General features: G+C 41.3%; 2 protein-coding genes across 6 annotated transcripts; one reads left to right on the top strand and one right to left on the bottom strand.

The window, feature by feature from the left end:
* Window positions 1-246: 246 nt before the first annotated feature.
* On the top strand, window positions 247-4,253 carry LOC106699855 (scavenger receptor cysteine-rich type 1 protein M130-like). The gene is made up of 7 exons (XM_023341227.1): window positions 247-256; window positions 410-724; window positions 803-1,096; window positions 1,194-1,523; window positions 1,597-1,690; window positions 1,776-1,874; window positions 4,124-4,253. The coding sequence occupies exons 1-7, from the start codon at window positions 247-249 to the stop codon at window positions 4,251-4,253; spliced, it is 1,272 nt and encodes a 423-aa protein (XP_023196995.1).
* LOC102228467 (SUN domain-containing protein 1-like) lies at window positions 3,846-17,066 on the bottom strand. 5 transcript variants are annotated; one of them, XM_023340414.1, is made up of 20 exons: window positions 15,489-15,647; window positions 13,632-13,987; window positions 13,529-13,555; window positions 13,014-13,202; window positions 11,789-11,920; window positions 11,461-11,535; window positions 10,481-10,544; window positions 10,107-10,141; window positions 9,666-9,841; window positions 8,867-9,151; window positions 7,857-7,949; window positions 7,720-7,781; window positions 7,256-7,400; window positions 6,897-7,169; window positions 6,037-6,121; window positions 5,767-5,882; window positions 5,468-5,635; window positions 5,275-5,367; window positions 4,323-4,488; window positions 3,846-4,245 (listed from the first exon to the last, which is right to left on the bottom strand). In XM_023340414.1, the coding sequence occupies exons 1-19, from the start codon at window positions 15,557-15,559 to the stop codon at window positions 4,372-4,374; spliced, it is 2,562 nt and encodes an 853-aa protein (XP_023196182.1). In that variant the 5' UTR covers window positions 15,560-15,647; the 3' UTR covers window positions 3,846-4,245; window positions 4,323-4,371. The 5 variants fall into 5 exon arrangements, with proteins under 5 accessions (XP_023196182.1, XP_023196184.1, XP_023196181.1 ...); XM_023340416.1 differs by lacking the exon at window positions 15,489-15,647 and adding an exon at window positions 16,908-17,066 and having other exon boundaries at window positions 3,846-4,488; XM_023340413.1 differs by having other exon boundaries at window positions 3,846-4,488.
* Between the last annotated feature and the right edge of the window lie 436 nt (window positions 17,067-17,502).

Here is a 17,502-nt window from a genome sequence, read left to right as displayed (position 1 = left end):
ATGAAGCTTCTGAAATCAACTTCACCTCAAATATGCCAAGACAGCCGTGATGTGTGACAAAGATTTCTCCCGAAATACTGATTCTGTTTCATGAATATGTGGAGCAGGATCCAACACGGGTGTACTTTATTTTGAAAGAAGAAGGTGTTCAGTAACACAGACCAGAAATACTAGACTGGTATAGTCTAGTCATTTTTTTTTTAAAATATGATAACATGAAGGTCTCAGTGAATGTCTGACTCCAGCATGTCCATTAGTGGAACAGTAAAAAACAAGAGATAACATTCAAAAACATTGTGGAACAGGAAATGGGATCTTTGTTGTTTGTTTTTTTTAATGCATGCATCCACTGGATACCAAGTGTATACAGATGATGCTTACCTGTACTTACCTGTGTGTGTGTGTTCAGACTCTGTCAGGTTGGTGAATGGTACCAGTCTGTGTTCAGGCAGACTGGAGGTGAAAACCTCCCAGTCCAACCAGATCTGGTCTACAGTATGTGAAGCTGACATTGACCAGCAAGATGCAGAGGTGGTCTGTAGGGAGCTTGGGTGTGGATCTCCTTCAGTCCTGCAGGGGGCGCTCTATGGAGAAGTGGAAGCTCCAACTTGGGCAGCAGAGTTCCAGTGTGGAGGAACAGAATCCTCCCTCCTGGACTGTAGAAGATCAGGCCCTGTTAGAAACACCTGCTCACCTAGCAAAGCCGTCAGACTCACCTGCTCAGGTAGAAGAGGGGCGGAGTTATTCCTGTTCTGATCAAACTGTGCTATCATTTACTGATGACTGTCTGATTTGAGTTCAGGACCCGTCAGGCTGGTGGGAGGAGCCAGTCGCTGTGAAGGAACGCTGGACCTGAAGCTTGGAACATGGAGACCAGTGAAAGCCTCAGGTTGGACGGTGAGGGAAGCAGCTGCAGCTTGCAGAGAGTTGGACTGTGGTTCAGTCGTTTCCATGGGAACCAGGAATGACTCTTCAGTTAGACAAGTTTGGGAAATTGAGATCAGCTGTTTGAAATCTGGATATCCACTAAGGCAGTGTGCATCAGCGTCATTATTGTCATCTCAGTCTGGCACCATTCTGGAGCTTGTGTGCACAGGTAGAATCCAACGAAGCTAAGCAACTATGATGCTGATTGTTGCTCGATCTGCATTCAGATTCTGAAACTGACAAGCCAATCATCTGTCTCCTTTCAGACCTGCTGGTTCAGCCAATCATTTCGGTGTCGTCCAGTGACGGGGCCACAGGCGCCCTGCAGCAGAGCTCAGCAGGAGTGTTTCGGGGCTCCAGCTTCACCATCAGCTGCTCCATCCAGCCAGAGTATCCAGGAGGCTCCTTCCAGCTCTCCTTCACCTCTTCCAACACGACACACAGCTACGCCCAGCCAGCCAGCAATCACTCTGCACACTTCCTGTTTCCTGCTGCAGAGCCTGCCCACAGAGGAAGCTACCGCTGTGTTTATGACCTCCACGTTTTCTCTCATAACTTCTCCTCCGTCAGCCATGTGCTGACTCTGAGTGTCTCAGGTAAGCCGATGGAGAGCTGAACGCGGCTGGGTTTGTTCTTGTGCTCATGCAGTGACCGAGTGCGTCTCATCAGATCCAACAGTTTTCATCATCAGACTGGTGGTCCTGCTGCTGAGTCTGCTGATCTTCATCTCTGCGATTTACTGCAGCCATACGGTTGCGAAGAGGTTTGTTTCTGACTCAGCTGAAAGCCTTCAGATTGGGGATGATGCTCGAACTCAGCTGGATGTGTGTGCTTGTATTTTCCTACAGACCACCAGGGGGCAGCAGACTGTCCCACGGAAGAACGTGGATGTTGGAGGAAAAGAAGGGGGGCGGGAAGGTGGTGGAAGAACAAGAGGAGGCAGCTCTGTAGCGACACCGTATGGTGGATAATGTGTACTGAAGGAAGCAGGTGCTTAGAACCGCTGAAATATTCTTGCTGTTACTTTGATGCTCAATCTATTTTTCCCAAATCATGTCATATGCTGTATTTTTTTGATTGGCTCCGTTTTTCCAGACTATTGTCTTTTGCTTTCTTATTAATGACTTTTAATATAATCTTTATCATATGGTTTCAGACTGCTTAGGTTTATGGAAATCTCAGATTACCCAGGGTTTATAATCAGTAGTGTGGCTGTGAGTTTACGTTTTGTGTTAAGGACAATCAGTCAGAATGATGAGTACGGAGCTGCGTTGGGGTCATAAAGATTGTTCAAAATGAAACAAAAATTGAAACTTAAAAAAAAAAAAAAAAATTGAAACTGAAAAATTGTTTAAATTGATCTGAAAAATAGTTTTGAACGTTTTTTTTTTTTACTTTCACATCCTTTTCAGTTTTACATCTTTTTTTCTTCACTTCCAATTTTTATATTATTTTTTTTTCCTTTTTCCACCAACGTCATGGCCTCAATTTAGCTCCACAGGTTGCATCAGGTCTCATATAAAGTGATTAAAAACAAAGTGTCTCTTTGGATGTTACGTCTGTTTTTAAACTTTATCTGTCAGGTAAAACATTGAAGCTAAATTGAAACATTTTATTTTAGCCACTCTAATATTAAGTCTCTCATTTTGTTTCTAATAAAGATTATTCTATTGTTGCATTTTTAATGTAATTACAAACCAAATTTAATGTGTAAATCCTAAAAACAAGACACAGAACCAGACACAGCTTCTAGCTATACCAGCAAAGACAAACCGCATTGTGTGTTTTGGAATAGGAAAACCCAAGGAAGGATGAGTTGAATTAAACTAGAACTAGCAGTACCTTCTATAAGAACTTCTACCTTAATTTTCAAGATCAATCCAAACTGCTTTGGAAATAAGAAAAAAGTATAATACAATAACCTTTTTTGGCTGGATTTTCATTCTGAAATTCTGCAGAGAATCCCTCTGCATGGAGACAAGTCTGAGCCCAGCTCTAAACATTCATCCGTCTGGAAATCCTGAGTTCTCCAGGTGAAATAGTTTCAGGCGATTTGATTCATTGACGAGACCCTGGTTCCTCTTTCAGTTCTGCTAAAAATAAACCTATCAAGAAATCAACAACAGTTAACCCAGTAAAAAAACAAAGAGAAGGTAATTTCGAAATCAACACCCCAATTTGCAAAGCACTCACTTCTGCTTTAGACACGGGAAATATGTCACAGTGTTTTGCCATTTCCAAAGAACACCTTAAACCAGCTAGTCAAACATAGCTGTTGTGCAATCATTTAAGAGCTTCACTTAAAACACACCAATTAGGTGTGGCGGCACCATTAATGCCATCAAATGGAGCGGAAGACAAAGTGGAGGTCCACAAAGAACAAGGAAGAAGTCGACGAACCGGTCTTGAGGCAGAAAGCTTGAAGAAGAAGAGAACCAACGTCATGACATTAATTCTGATCAGTAACCATTCATATAATTTATGTGTAATAATTGAAACAGCCATTTAACCAAAAGAACCCTGTTCCCCAACACATCGTGGATTTTCAAGAGATCAGTTTTTAAGATGTTAGTGTTTTTGGTCAGACAGTATTACATAGTTTATAGCACAATCAAGTATGTTACCTTCAGTCATTATAAAATGCTATACCCATCAAATATGACTTAAAAGAAATTTGACTTCATAATTGAACACCTTGAAATTTGGCCTCCGTCTCTTTAAAAACTCTTATTCTGACACTCTACCTTAAGGAAGTCATCACGCCATGGTTTTACAAATTATTAATTTCACTCAAAGTACATTTTTTATATTTACATAGAACTCACTTTAATGAACTACTGTGATGTCTGATCTGCTTGCATCCTGCCGTCTGCTTGACACTTCATTACATTAATGCAACAAGAGAAAGCTTTTAAAATGTCAGATCTTTATTATTCAACAATTCAGTTTAAAGTCTTGTACAAAATTATTTACATACATCAAATGTATACATAAAAAAGTTCCAGTGCAAATGAGGAATAAGCTTTCAAACTGGAGACAAATAGTTGGAAATAGTTTTTTACTTTTTCTTTCCCTTCAAGTGTTCAGGTTTCACATTTTTACAGTTTGAAAACGTAAAGCTATTTCTTATATTGCATCGTCTGCTGAAGCAGGTTGTCGTTTCAGTTTCTGCTTTAAAACCTTCCCTCCTCTTCAGACCGTTTATCCGCGCCGTGACGCAGAGAGAAGGTTTCACGCTGACGCAACAGCTGAATGACATCACACCTGATAAATGCATAAAACACGTGAAAACCAGCAGCGACGACCTGGAAGCAGAACCTGGATAGAGAAACTATGAACAGATTCATTGGATCACCGGGACAGAGAGCGTTTCCATGGGAAACGTAAGAACCAACCACTGCGCAGACGGTTAAAAAGCGAGCAGAGCTTCTCCGCCTCGTCGACTCAGACGTCGCTCGGCAACCCGTGCACTCTGAAGCGGTACATGCACGTGTACTCTGGGTGGCCCCAGTTAGACAGAACCTGCACCTCGATGATCTGGAAGGCTTCGTCGTTCTCCTCCTGGTAAAGACCAGAGAAATGAATCAGAACGGTCAAAAGCCGCCATGTTTCTCCTGGTATCCATCCTGTGATCTAAACTTTTTTTTTGGTAATATGCAACAAAATTTCGTTCTGTATACACCCTGTGCATGCAAAATGACAATAAAGTCAGTCTATCTATCTATCTATCTATCTATCTATCTATCTAATATTTTAACGTTCGCCAGACTTTCTGAAGGTCTGTCAGAGTTTATTTGGATATTTGTTTTCCATCACTTTTTTTTCTTTTTTTTTTGCATAAACCCACCAATGTCCATTTACATTTAACATCTTTTTAAAGACAAATATGATTTAAGCAAAATGCCTACATAAAATTCTGACAGTTTATTAACTTATATACTGAATAATTTGCAATTTACTAACAGCTTTAGTTCGTATTCTTTACAAAGTGCTTTTGCTCTTTAGGAAGTGTAAACGCTTTTTAAGTGAAGACAGTTATTGATGAAGAAAAACAAACTTGTAGTGAAATAAATCTTTTTTTTTTGTTTGAAGCTTTCTGCCCACTTTGTTAGAGATTCACAATATAAAAGGAAAACATGTAACCGTCATGTTATTGTTACATATTGTTATCCCACTTGTCTGACATTACAAAGGGTTTTAATTATTCGCTTCTGAATCATTCAGGCTGAGAAAAAAATAAAAGATGAAAGAGGAGAGATGTCAACTCTGAGCTCAGCGTTTCTTTAAAGGAAACTCTGCAGCTCAATTCCAATCTAGTTTCTAAAGATCTGAGGAACAACCACTTACTGAGATGATGAACATCTGCAGATCCTCTCCATCTTCGTCGTACGTGTAATTTCCCAGCAGTTTCCCTCTGTCCTGGTCCTCGTCTTTTAGACCCTGAAAAAAAAAAAAAAAAACAAGCAAAAAAAAACAAAACAATGAAGCTCAGACCAAATGCAGCTCTTCAGAGAGATCTGTAGTCCCGGCGCTCTCGTACATAAACGCTGAAGTCTCGTGGAGCGCTGCGCAGCGTCCCGCTAGGGGCCAGGGATTTGGGGACGTGCTCCATGGTGACGGCCGTGGGAAGGATTTTCATGGACAGCTGGATCACGAGGAAGCCTGTAGATCCTCTGAAGGCCCAGCAGTTCCCAGGATGGACATCAGGCTGCAGGGGGAAGAAGGTGGGATTATTTTTTGAAAAACTGAATTACGGGTCTGATATTGCTCACTCTGGCGTTTCCTTCTTAGAAATCAACCTTCATCTTTTGCAGTGTGTTGGTTCAACAGGAGCATTACCTGGATCACGGTTCGAGGAGACTGGGAGAAATACCAGAGAGGAAACCCGAATAAGCTCAGCAGGGCGGCCTTCGTCTCGTAGGTCTCTGAGCAGCGAGTGCTGAGGATGCTGCCCCCTGCAGGATGAGCACACACATGTCAGGCGATTTACAAAAACCCAATACCTGGATTTAGCTCTGGGTTTATAGGGAACACAACAAAAAGAACCAAAATCTGTATGGACAAACTGAACCGTGAGAACAAAACGGTAAACGAGAGTCCGTTCCCGACCTCCGGACTCCAGAGCGTAGTCGGCCAGGCCGGTTCGATCCTGAGAAAACAGCTTCAGAGCCTCCATCACCATCACATGGACTTCCTGGAAATGCAGAGAAGCAGTTTAGGAGCTGTGAGGTTAGTATGAGAACATCTGGGGATCAGCGAGTCAGAACAACCTCAGTACCTTTATTCTATTTAATTCATAGAAACCCTTAGGGATCCAAAAGTGTCAGTGTGGAAAGTCAATGTATGTACAACAATCAATAGATTAAACATCAAATGTTTGAGCGATTACTTTAGTAATCAATTATTCTCATGATTAAATCGATCAGAAAAAAGGCACATTCATAAACACTTTGCCTAAAATGCAATAACACAGCATTCTATTTAATATATGCTAGATTTGTAGAAAAGGTTACATCTGCAGCTATATACACATATACATACATCAACGGTGAAGAGCTCAATTCTTTCTGCTTGACTCAACACAATCTGTTACATTTTGGATTAACTAATTAATAATTGGATGGCAAAAGGGGGCTTTTTAAACAGAATTTGAACCAGGTAAAGGAAAAACAATGCCAATTTAGGTGTTCTGGGTTGAACATATTAGCAGATAAAGTTTTTATTTTCCATAAATGTAAAATGTTTATACATTTTGTACAGTTAAGACCTAATTACAGGTCTGAGTGAGTTATTTTTTCATGAAATAGCCTTTTTTGAGTTAACAATTAATCAATTACTAAATTAATTGACCATTATTTCAAAAAATAGTTCCTCACAATTAACTGTTTCAGCCCTGGTTGGAACCTTCTCTTTTCCTTAATATGTACCAACATCACATGTGAGGGTAAAATTGAGACTTTCCCACTCACCTCCTTGGTTACAGCGTTCCCAGGAACGTCCAGTACATCCTCTTTGACCGTCTCCTCTTTATTGTGCCGTCGCTGCCACCGGCTGAGTTTCTGCAAGATGCTAGACTCCAGAGAGGACAGCGCCTCCTTCAGGTCGGCCTCGCCCACAAACCGCTGCGACAGCCACTGCAGGAGGGACTCCGGCAGGACGGAGACCCCGCCCTGGGTCAGCTGGTTTCCGTAGACCAGGGCTCGAACCTCCTCCCGGATCAGACCCGATACCTGCTCTGACATCTGTGGGGGGAAAGCTTCGAGTTAGAAACGCTTCACCGAAAGGCTTTTATAGTGAAAAGTGAGCTCTCGGTGTTTCATCCTGTCACCGTCTGCTGGATTCTGTCCAGCTTCTGGCAGCCGTCCTGACACCCAGACAGACCGTCCACGTCCCGCTTCACGTCCACTAGAGCCGCCTCCAACCGCGAAACATCTGCCTGCAAAGCATCCTGGGACGGTTTGTCCATGCCGGAGCTGTTGAGAGGAAATTTACATTTTACGTCTGAAATGAGTTGCAGACGGTTTAAACAGGGTTTCTGCAGGTTTCACCAAATCAAATTTCAGACTTAAGACTTTTTAAAACCATTATGAATGGAATATAAGAACTACATCACACTTTTTCTGTGTCTTTTTGAGAAAAAAAAAAAGAACACATTTAAAAAATACATAGAATTTACAGGATTAAATAGTCAAATTTTAACATCTAGAATTTAAGACATTTTAAGGCCTTTATTTAAGACGCATGTATCTAAGACCTTTTAAGGATGTACATTTAAGCAGGATGAAAAGCTACCTGGAAGTGTCTGGGAGAGCAGCAGGGGGCGCTGTGTCAGCTTCATTTCTTCCATGCAGCTCCTGTATAACAATAAATTGCCGAGATTAGACCGATTCAGATTTGGTCCTGTGTGTGAGCTGAATCTTAAGTCTTACCCAACTCCTGGCTGTGACCTGCTCCAGCTGCAGCTGCAGCTGATCCAAACGGGATGCCTGGGTTTTCAGCAGCAACAGATCCTGCTGTCGCATCTACGGACATACACACACACACACACACACACCCAAACACCCACACAGAGAGGAAAACTCAGTTTCAGGTCTTCATTTTGAAGGCTTTAGTCTTAGTCTGTGTAAAATGTTCATGTTTCATTGAATAATAAATCTAAAGACTGTGTTCACTCTCAGAAATCATGGAAACTTAAAAAAGAAAAGAAAAAAACCCCCAAAAACTTCTAAAATCTCTTCGGGTTTTAGTCGTCAGAGACAGAAGTGATACAGTTTCAAAGCATTTCAAACAGAGCTGGGCGATACGACTTAGAAATAAAAATCTCACATTTTTCTCATGCTAGATTAGATTTTAACCAACTTTTTCTTCGCCCTCATATTCTTTTCTAAAACAGGAATTGCAACATTGAGAAAACATTGTCATAAAGTTCAGTTGTACTAATAGAATATCAGGGTGTGGCTACAAGGATCTTTGTTTAGTCACGATAACACAGTTGTAATATTAGCAAAATAAAGACGCAACTCTACTGGAAGAACGTCCAGTAGAATTGGTAATATTGTGACTTTATTCTCGTATTACTACAACTGTGTTCTTGTAATAGTATGAAAAAAAATCTTAACCTGACCATCATAGTGTTGACCTGAATTCAAAGTCCAAGTAATTAGAAGCTTCTAAACCAGATGGTCAAACAAGATGGAGGCCTTTGGAGTGGTTCTTAATCGCTCGGAACTATGAAAACCCATGAAGTGCATTGGTGAAAAAATAAAAAAAAAAATCCAGATTTTCTAAAAATTTAAATCTTCAAAAACCTGAAGTTTGATTAAATTGATAAAAGTCAATTTATCACCCAGCCATAATTCGAAAATATGAAGACTCTTTTCAGTGAGCAGAAATTGGTGTTTAAATGTTAAGCTGGTGACTGGGGGCGGCGTTTAACAACCTGCTCCCTCAGCCGTCTCTCTACGTTGAGTTGTCTTCGTAGCAGAGACAGCTGCTGCTCCATCAGCCCCTTCATCCACAGCTCCATGTCGTACTCGCTGCGCTGGGGCCCGGACGCCTGCTGACGGAGGTCGGTGTAGAGCTGAAGCAGCTCCTTGTGACTCTCCTCCGCCCGTCGCCCTGCAGCCTCCATCTCCTCCCACAGCGCCCTCAGACTCTGCTCCATCTGAACATGCTGCTCAGAATCCATCCCTGCTGGTGGAGCTGGAGACGGAGCTGGAGCCTCCTGGTAGAAAATATGACCGAACCACAAAGGTCTACTTTAAAAGGTGAAGGGATGCAAGTTATGGATTAATGAGTTAATCTGAAGTTAACTGATTTTATTGATCAACTAACGATTAATCAATAAGTGTCCATTTTCTTAAAATCCTGAGTATTTAGCAAAAGGACCGACCGACCAAAGCTGACGCTGCTCCTCAAGTGTTTATATGTCAAAACAAATCTGCATAAAGAGCATTTTGTATCTCAAACCAGACTCTGTTGGACCGTTTCTCTTTCCCATTCTGGTATGACCCGCCATCTTTATTCCTGTGTGAACTGACTCTGATTAAGAACGACCAGCGGCACCCTCTTCTGGATGGAGGCCATACTACAACACAACAATCTCTAAGCGGACAACAGTTAATCAAATGGATCCGATTTTAATTTAAAACCGTTACCTGATAATTAATAGTAAATGTATAACTTGTTTGCATTCCTAAATTGAAGATTAGGATTATTTTTATTTCCTGAGCAGATACCTGTGGCAGCATTTCAGCTGATGGAGGGTGACTTTGGACCAACTCCTCTGGAGCGCCCTCTGCTGACTGGCTCTGAAGAGGTAAGAAGCTGTGGACCGAGGACAGACCTGGAATGTCTGCAATGTTGATCCCCAAAAGGAGCGAGTAGATACCAGCTGGACAGTACCACGACACACCTGATGGGAAAAACAGAGAAGCATTATTATTTTATGTAGACTTCAAGTTCAAGGAAAACAAGAACTACCCTAAAAACAATAGTGATGCTAAGAAAACAAAGACATAATTGATTCACACCAAATCAGGTAATCAACGAAGTTCAGAGATCTGTTAGCATTAAGTAAAACTAGCTAAAATTCCCTCCATTTCTTTTTCTGTTTCAGGAGAAATGGGACAATTATTTAAGCAGCAGCTGAATCTGGATTTCCTTAAAGTACAACTTACTGAAGAGGAGGAGGAGCAGAAGTACGATGAAGAGTCTGGGGAGAAAACAAGACAAAACATTTCAAATCAGCTGAGTCTTATCTTAAATTAAATTGTTTCTAATTCTGAAAAAGAAATAATGGCTGGTCTGTTTTTTTTTTTTTATGTTTTCCTGAAGCCTGAACTTTCAGTTTGTCACCGCACATTATATTATTTAACAGGGAATTATGGACCCAAGATTAGCCCACCAAACAAAAACCACTGGATTAACACTGAGTTTTATGATCTTCAGAATTTGGTTCGACATAGTAGAAGAAGAAACGCTTATGGTTTAATCAAAGTCCTCTAGATGCGGAGGTGTCTGCAAGTTTGTGGGATGCAAACAAACATCTTACTTGCTTAAGCGGGAGGACGAGCTCATGTGACTCCATTGTCCGTTGATCCATCTGAACATGCAGCCTGAGGACACAAACAGATCCAGGATCAGCTGCAGGTCGCGTTAAATGAGACGAGATTCAACGTCAATAAAGTTCTGCTAAACACTTAAAACAAGATGCACAAACTCCACCCCACAATGCCTACGAAAAGCTCTTCAATTGCTGCAATTATGAAAGATTTTAATCTTCTTTGTTGTGATTCAGATTGCATAAATGTGGCTGATGTTTAAGAGGTAGAAACTGATCCACAGTCTGATTCTGGTGCATCTTATTTCAAAACACACATACACCGCAGGACCACTACAAGGGAGATCAGAGTCGGGGTCTTCTAACACCACCTACAGACATCTAGCTAGGAAAACAAACGACACACATGGCGACTGTAACCTGCAGAGTGTCCGCCTCTCAGTAAAGCAGAGAAAACCAGCTGGGTAAGAAGCCACAGAGCTGCCGCTGCAGAGGCAAATGTTAGTCAAACCGAATCAGAGCGATAATCACAGAGATTATTTTATAGAAGTACTCTGGCCGTGTCAGCTGCAGCTGCTTAAACTGAAACATTTCCGTTAATTAATACATCAGAAACCGAGTTCCTGTTTGAGCAGCTGCTCTGAATGTCGCCTGCAGCTCCCGCTGCCAGTTTTGCTGAGTGAACCTGTGAAAACTGCAGCGCCGCACATGAACTCCAACAGATCGGTAGACCAAGAGGAGGAGGAAGATGAAGAGGAGATGTCCAGCTGGGAGCGCTGCTTCTCCTTACAGTCGTCACCTGTTGAATAGATAGGTTTTTCTCTCCATTAAAACTACTCTGTAGCATTTAGCTTCCAGAACAGTTGATTTCTGAAGACCTCTTGTCCTGACTGCGTAACATCCTGCAGAGTTTAATAGAAAACCTTTTGAACGCGTGCAGTCCCACAGCTGCTCGGACCCGTTTGACTCACACAGCGATCCGACGGGATGAAGCTCCTCCAGGTTGGCTTCCTTCAGAGCCATGACTCCGCTGTCCCTGAACCGAGCTGCAGCACAGGGAACAGAGACCTCAGAGACGTCAACGACGTGCGCGTCTTCTGAGGTCGGGAGTGGCTGCAGGTGTAGCCACGATTTGCATTTCACCGGGGAAACAGCCAAAGTGAATGCCTGAGCCGAGTGATGTGTTGGGTTTTAGAGTAAGCTGAGTGTTTCCACCCCCCTCCACCAGCTAAACACCAGAATGGGTGAGGAAGAGGAGGCGTAGACCTGCGAGACCCAGCATCTTCAGACATTCTTTACCTCCACGCCTGTTGAGCTGTGAACGTGAGGAGGGCTGGAACGCCTGCCAGGTGAGCTGCAGCGCAGACGCGCAGCGGGCTGCGGCTCTCCTGACAAACAGCAGGGAGGAGGTCAGCCACAGCTGCAGCACATCTGGAAGAGCCGAGTCAAAAAAGATGAAGCGGGAGTCCTGCGGCGGCTTCAGTTCGGCCTTCCTCACAGCGGCAAGGCGGGAAGCCGATTTGCATATAGAGTAACACAAAACACGAAAGCGCTGCAGCAACACAATTTACTCCAAACCTTCAGAGGCTTCAGTGTCAAAAAGGGGAAAATCACTGTGAAAAAGTCTCCACTTTTAAACATAGAGGAGTTTCTAAACTAAGAGCGTTTAAACAGAACATGGATGCAAATTCCACCTGATCAACTGGTGGAACTTGTACTAACGCCTGTCGCATTAAGCAATTAATTAACTGCATGATAAGTTAAAACGAGCTAAATAATTTCCATTGTGAAGATTAATATTTTTTGAAGGGCAATTTTGTTTGCAGAGACAAACCATAAATAAATATATTTTATTCATAGTTTTGGCAATAAGTGGTTTTTAATTTCAGTTTTATTTGTTGGTTTTGGTTGAGTTTTATTTTGGATATTTAAAATATCTTCCAGTTTCAGTGTTATTTACAAAAATCCAAGTTTATTGGTCTGTCTGAGGGAAAACTTGCATCATCATGTTATCAATATATTACTAGAAAATTGCTTCAAAACAATATTATTGTCTTTTGAATAATGTTGTTGCCATCACAACGTGTTACTATCACAAACCTACGCATGTGTTGAACTGGTACCTGTTAACTTTACTGTTAAGTTATTCATTTTTAAACCATGACTTTAACTTCCGAGGTTTAAATAAAGTAACTCCAGCTCAAGCCAAAGGACCTTCTATCAAAATCTACTTTTAGTTCCAAGGACCAGATATAAAACTACAGGGCTGCTGCACCTAAACTGTAGAATGATCTGACTTTGTTACCTTGACTCGAGTCTGATTTATTTAGAAACCATCTGAAGACATTGTTGTGCAAATGTTTTAATATTGGCATTTCTGATTTTTTTTTTTTTGAATCTGTGAATGGTGCTATATAAACAAACTTTAAATACTCGCTACCCAATTTATTTTAAATGAGAATGCGACAACTACTTCAAGTAAAGTCAAAGATTGCATGAAGAGGAAGCCCCGCCCCCCTCTCACCTGCCCTGCTCTTCCGACCTCTGTAGTAGATGGTGGAGGTTTCCATCTTGGTTTCCTTGTTAGATTTTGGCGCACTCGGACAGTTGCAGTCTTTACAGCAAAGCCTGCTGAGCGCCTGGTCAGAATGTTTGGCATAAACACTGTCTGAACCAATCAGAGTGCTGCTCTCACTGGCTATGATAGTGCTTTCTGTCGAGAGAGAGAGAGAGAGAGAGAGAAAGAGAGAGAGAGAGAGAGAGGGAGAGAGAGAGAGAGAGAGAGAGAGAGAGAGAGAGAGAGAGAGAGAGAGAAAGAGAGAGGAGAGAGAGAGAGGAAAGAGAGAGAGAGAGAGAGAGAGAGAGAGAGAGAGAGAGAGGAAGAGAGAGAGAGAGAGAGTGAGAGAGAAAGAGAGAGAGAGAGAGAGAGATACCAGATGAGCCAGTAGCAACTTTTTTTCAGCGGAGATGAGTCTGTTTTTGCAACTCAAATTCAAATGATGAAGGACGTTTGCGTTTCCGATCCAAGCAGGAACCTACCGTTAGGATCTGCATCCTGGTCCAAACCTGAGGAGGAGCAGAGAGTTAAACGCGGTCCAGATTTATGCTGATGAAGACGTCAAAGAGGAGGCAGCGGGATTACCCCAGAAGGTTTCGACCAGCGTGCTCTCCTGGATGGAGGACTCGTCCAGCAGGGAGGAGATCAGGGAGGCGTCCGACGCCACGCTGTTGACGCTGCTGTTGTGGAGGAACTGGCCGACGGCATTCTGAGGAGAGTCGACGAGGAGCGACTCTGAGCAGGAGGCCGAGTTCCGCTGGGAGCGACGGGGCCTGTCGCTCCTCCAGCTGGCTCCTCCCACGATGAGGGAGGCGCTGCCGCGAGGCGGAGGGCGGCGGTCCAGCAGGCCATCGTCGAGCCGCAGGCTGCGCCTGGACATGAGGGAGGAGGGGGTCCGCTGCTCCTGCTCGGAGTCTGACGGCGATGACGAGTAGCAGGAACTGAGGAGGAAAAATTTAGAATGAGTCAAGAGAGGTGGTCTGACAACTGGAAACAGGAATCAGGACGGTGATTGAAAACTCAAGCTAAAGAAGGAGCAGCTCTGTGAAGGGGCGGCCATTTATCGTATCGCGTATCATTTATTATGACAAATTTCAATTTATCGTCTTGATGAATTTCAATTAATGTTGAATAGAAAAAAATCGACAGTATTATTGTAAATGTTACTTTAACTTTTTTTTCCTGTTTTTACCATTTGTTCTACAAAAGCATCAATAGCAGTGAATTCAAAAAGATAATTAAATGCAGTTGCTGTGCAGTTTAATGAGATAAATCGCATTTTGTCCCAAGTGTAAGTCGTCAGTGCCGCCCTAGAGAAACTCATTTCAAATGGGAATGTTTTTAAAAGACAGTTCTTATGTTTGTGGTGCCATACAGTCGCAGCCATAGTTACCCTGTGTTACAACCCCCACAAAACCAATAAGGGTCAGGTCAGTGACCGTAACACCCTGTAAAAAGAAGTAATAAATAAATATTTTTTTAAATCACAATTTTCATCATCACAAATGTATCAGAAAATATCAGGATACATTTCAATGTCCACATCACCCAGCAGTCATCATCTTAACTGAACTAAAACACTTTTTACTTCAAAAAAATAAAAATCACTAATGAATTTTAAATAATTGATTAAAAAGAAGAAATAAGAAAATAATCATAATTTCAACCACTTTCATTTATATCAAATGCATATATTCTGTAATTCATTTTAAAAGATTTTAAAGTATTAACTATAAAGTTATCCTGTCATGTGTGTTTGTGTGTGAAGGAATAAAATGTATTAAATTTTTTTTTTTAACCCTCTATGGCATGACTTTTTATTTTTGTGGGGAAGAAATATTTTCCTGCATTCTTTGGGAGCTTGGTGGTCCCTAATTACATGTCAATCATAAAATCGGACTCTGACACCTCCTGGAACCAGATTTGGGTTTGTTGCCTCAGGGTAACATTGGTCTAGAACACCAAGATTGTCTACACTGATTATGAGAAATGAAATACAAATCAAACAAAAACTATATTCATAAAAGAACTATTTTTTGGACAAAAATATGTCAAAAATCATGCCCCCCAAAAAATAAAATAAAGGAGCAATGTGAGGTACAGCTATGTGGTTTGTTGCCTGAGGGCAACGCCATTCCATAGAGGGTTAATGGCTTGGTTTACTCCTGCTGATTCTGTGTGAATATTTACAGATAATTTACCAGTCAGAAAAGCTGATTCTCTTTCACACCAGACTCTCAGCGTTTACACTCATGTCTGTGCTGCAGCTGAAACACCTTTAATCTAAAAATCTGATCGAGGTATCTTCAAAAACACCCCCATCAGTTCTGATCAGAGCCTGGGTTCGAGCACTGATCAGCCTCGGCCTGACAACAACAAATCCCTGCAACCTGATCTCACACTCTGACCTACATACACGACACATGAGTGGAGGATACACACAGGTCAGTCCAGCCCCAGCTCTGCAGCTCTTCGTCTTCCTCCCCCATTACAAGAGACACGCACATACACATTGCAGCTCGCACATCACAGAACCACAGAGATGAATAATGACATTCTGCGTGTGCGGCAGCGGGTCAACTTCGTCTTTAACCTGCCAAACACTTCCTGGACCTGTCAGGGGCCATTGAGCTGATTAGACTCCGCCCACAAACACACACACAGGTCAGGTGGAAGGAGTCCAACAGGGAAAGCCTGAGTGAAAAAGCTGCTGAAGCCCAAAGAGAAACTTTAAAAGACCTTCAGGAGAACCATCAATTAAGAAAACTTCAAAAGATGAGCCTGGATTAAAACAAGAAAAATATAGAGCACCGAGTCAGGAGCTGAAAACTGGGCAGCTAGTAAAATGGCAAACAGTTGAGTGACAAGTTAAAAGAACAATAAAAATCAGCAGATATTTGTTAAACCTGAATTGTGTTCATTTTTTTTGTCTTCAATGCCAAACCCAACAAATCAATAAAGTTACAAAAAAAATGCAAAATAGAAGAAAAATGAGGGATGAGAAGGTAAACTTACATAAAAGTTAAAGGAAACGCATTCAAGTAAAAACTACAAACACGTGATCCAAATAAAATAATTACTCTTGAATCTTGTCTAAATTAATGGAAAAATAATCTTGAATCTTAGGATAAAAATTAACATTAAAAAGGTTTATAGAATTTAAGAAAATTAATTCTTAAAAATACTTTTTAGAATTTTTGTTTTGTTCTCTAAACAAAACAAAACAAAAGGCCTCATTGTATGTTTTAACTCTCACATTAGAAATAATTGTTAAAATCCTGAAGCCAAAGATTCAACAACATTAATTGCTCTGATAAAAAAGGTGAAAAAATAGAGTGCCTGTTTATATGATTATTAAAAGGAGTTTTGGTTCCAGAGATTTTTTTTTACCTCAATATGTTTTTTGCTGATGATAAAAAAAGATAAAATAAATAAAAATCAAGATTTAAATTGATTATTTGACACGAGTCTCTAAATTACAAGTAGTAAATCAGAGTTTTCAAGTTGTATGTGAAAAGAATAGATCCTCTTTTAAAATAATGATCAGGCTGGATCGTTATTATCCATATGTCTCTGAAATACTTATAAGTTCTATTTTAGACATTTGTGGGGGGTTTTCAGCCTGTAACTTAAATCGACACAGGGAGATTTAATTAAAACGTACTTCCAGCCAATCAGCGTCGAGGACGGGAAACTGATGTTGAAAGGAGCCAATCATGTCTAGAAGAGGGCGTAGCCCCGCGAAAATCAAACTGTTAAACAATATTAGCCCCTTTGAGGGCAGACATTAAAGAAAAATAACACAAAACATGTAAAGTTCTTACAAAATAAAATTAAAATAAAGCGACAGAAAAGTTTTACCTTCAGCAGAGCCACGCAACTTTCGGAAAAAAAAACAAAAACTGGGCGGACCAGAACGGCTGCTAGCTAAATCCGGACCGGAGAAAACAGATTTTCATAACAAATGAATAGCGGTTAGAACTCGGACTGGTCAAAAATGCTGCTAAAGCCCGTTTTCAGGGTGAACCATCTGAAAACATGAGATGACAGTGAATTTAACTCAGTCAATCATCGATTCGGCACCGTAAAAGCGGCTGTTTTTATAACTACGAGTCTTATCATCGCCCCCGTGTGCCAGAATACAGTATCAGCTCCGGGGATACCCGAAGATCGTCTATAAACCTGAAGATAGCTCACATCAATTGAAAAACCCCAGGCGGGCAAGTCACATCTATAGCGTTTATTAAAGATTTAAATCTTAAGAATATGTGGTCAGTGCAAAATATTAGCATTTAATGTTACTATTATACACGTTTTTACACTACAGAAGACGTTATCTTTATGAGATTTAACACTTCGTAAACCATTACATCAGTTGTTATCGTGACAATGTCACGTTCCTGACCAACTATGGAACATTTTATGAAATAAATGTTACATATAAACAATATGTATA

This window comes from Xiphophorus maculatus, chromosome 10 (assembly GCF_002775205.1).
Source record: "Xiphophorus maculatus strain JP 163 A chromosome 10, X_maculatus-5.0-male, whole genome shotgun sequence".
NCBI lineage: Eukaryota > Metazoa > Chordata > Actinopteri > Cyprinodontiformes > Poeciliidae > Xiphophorus > Xiphophorus maculatus.
This window is presented reverse-complemented; position numbering and strand designations above follow the sequence as displayed.

What these genes read in the sequence shown, in the direction of transcription:
- LOC106699855 (XM_023341227.1), top strand. An exon ending in TCTGGAGCTTGTGTGCACAG is followed by an intron (nt 1,097 to 1,193) that starts GTAGAATCCAAC and finishes GTCTCCTTTCAG; the next exon opens with ACCTGCTGGTTCAGCCAATC. An exon ending in GCTGACTCTGAGTGTCTCAG is followed by an intron (nt 1,524 to 1,596) that starts GTAAGCCGATGG and finishes GCGTCTCATCAG; the next exon opens with ATCCAACAGTTTTCATCATC.
- LOC102228467 (XM_023340413.1), bottom strand. Translation starts at nt 15,559, where the DNA reads ATGTGTATGTGCGTGTCTCTTGTAATGGGGGAGGAAGACGAAGAGCTG. An exon ending in TCATCCCGTCGGATCGCTGT is followed by an intron (nt 10,545 to 11,460) that starts GTGAGTCAAACG and finishes TTGTGTCCTCAG; the next exon opens with GCTGCATGTTCAGATGGATC. An exon ending in TGGACAGAATCCAGCAGACG is followed by an intron (nt 7,170 to 7,255) that starts GTGACAGGATGA and finishes TTCCCCCCACAG; the next exon opens with ATGTCAGAGCAGGTATCGGG.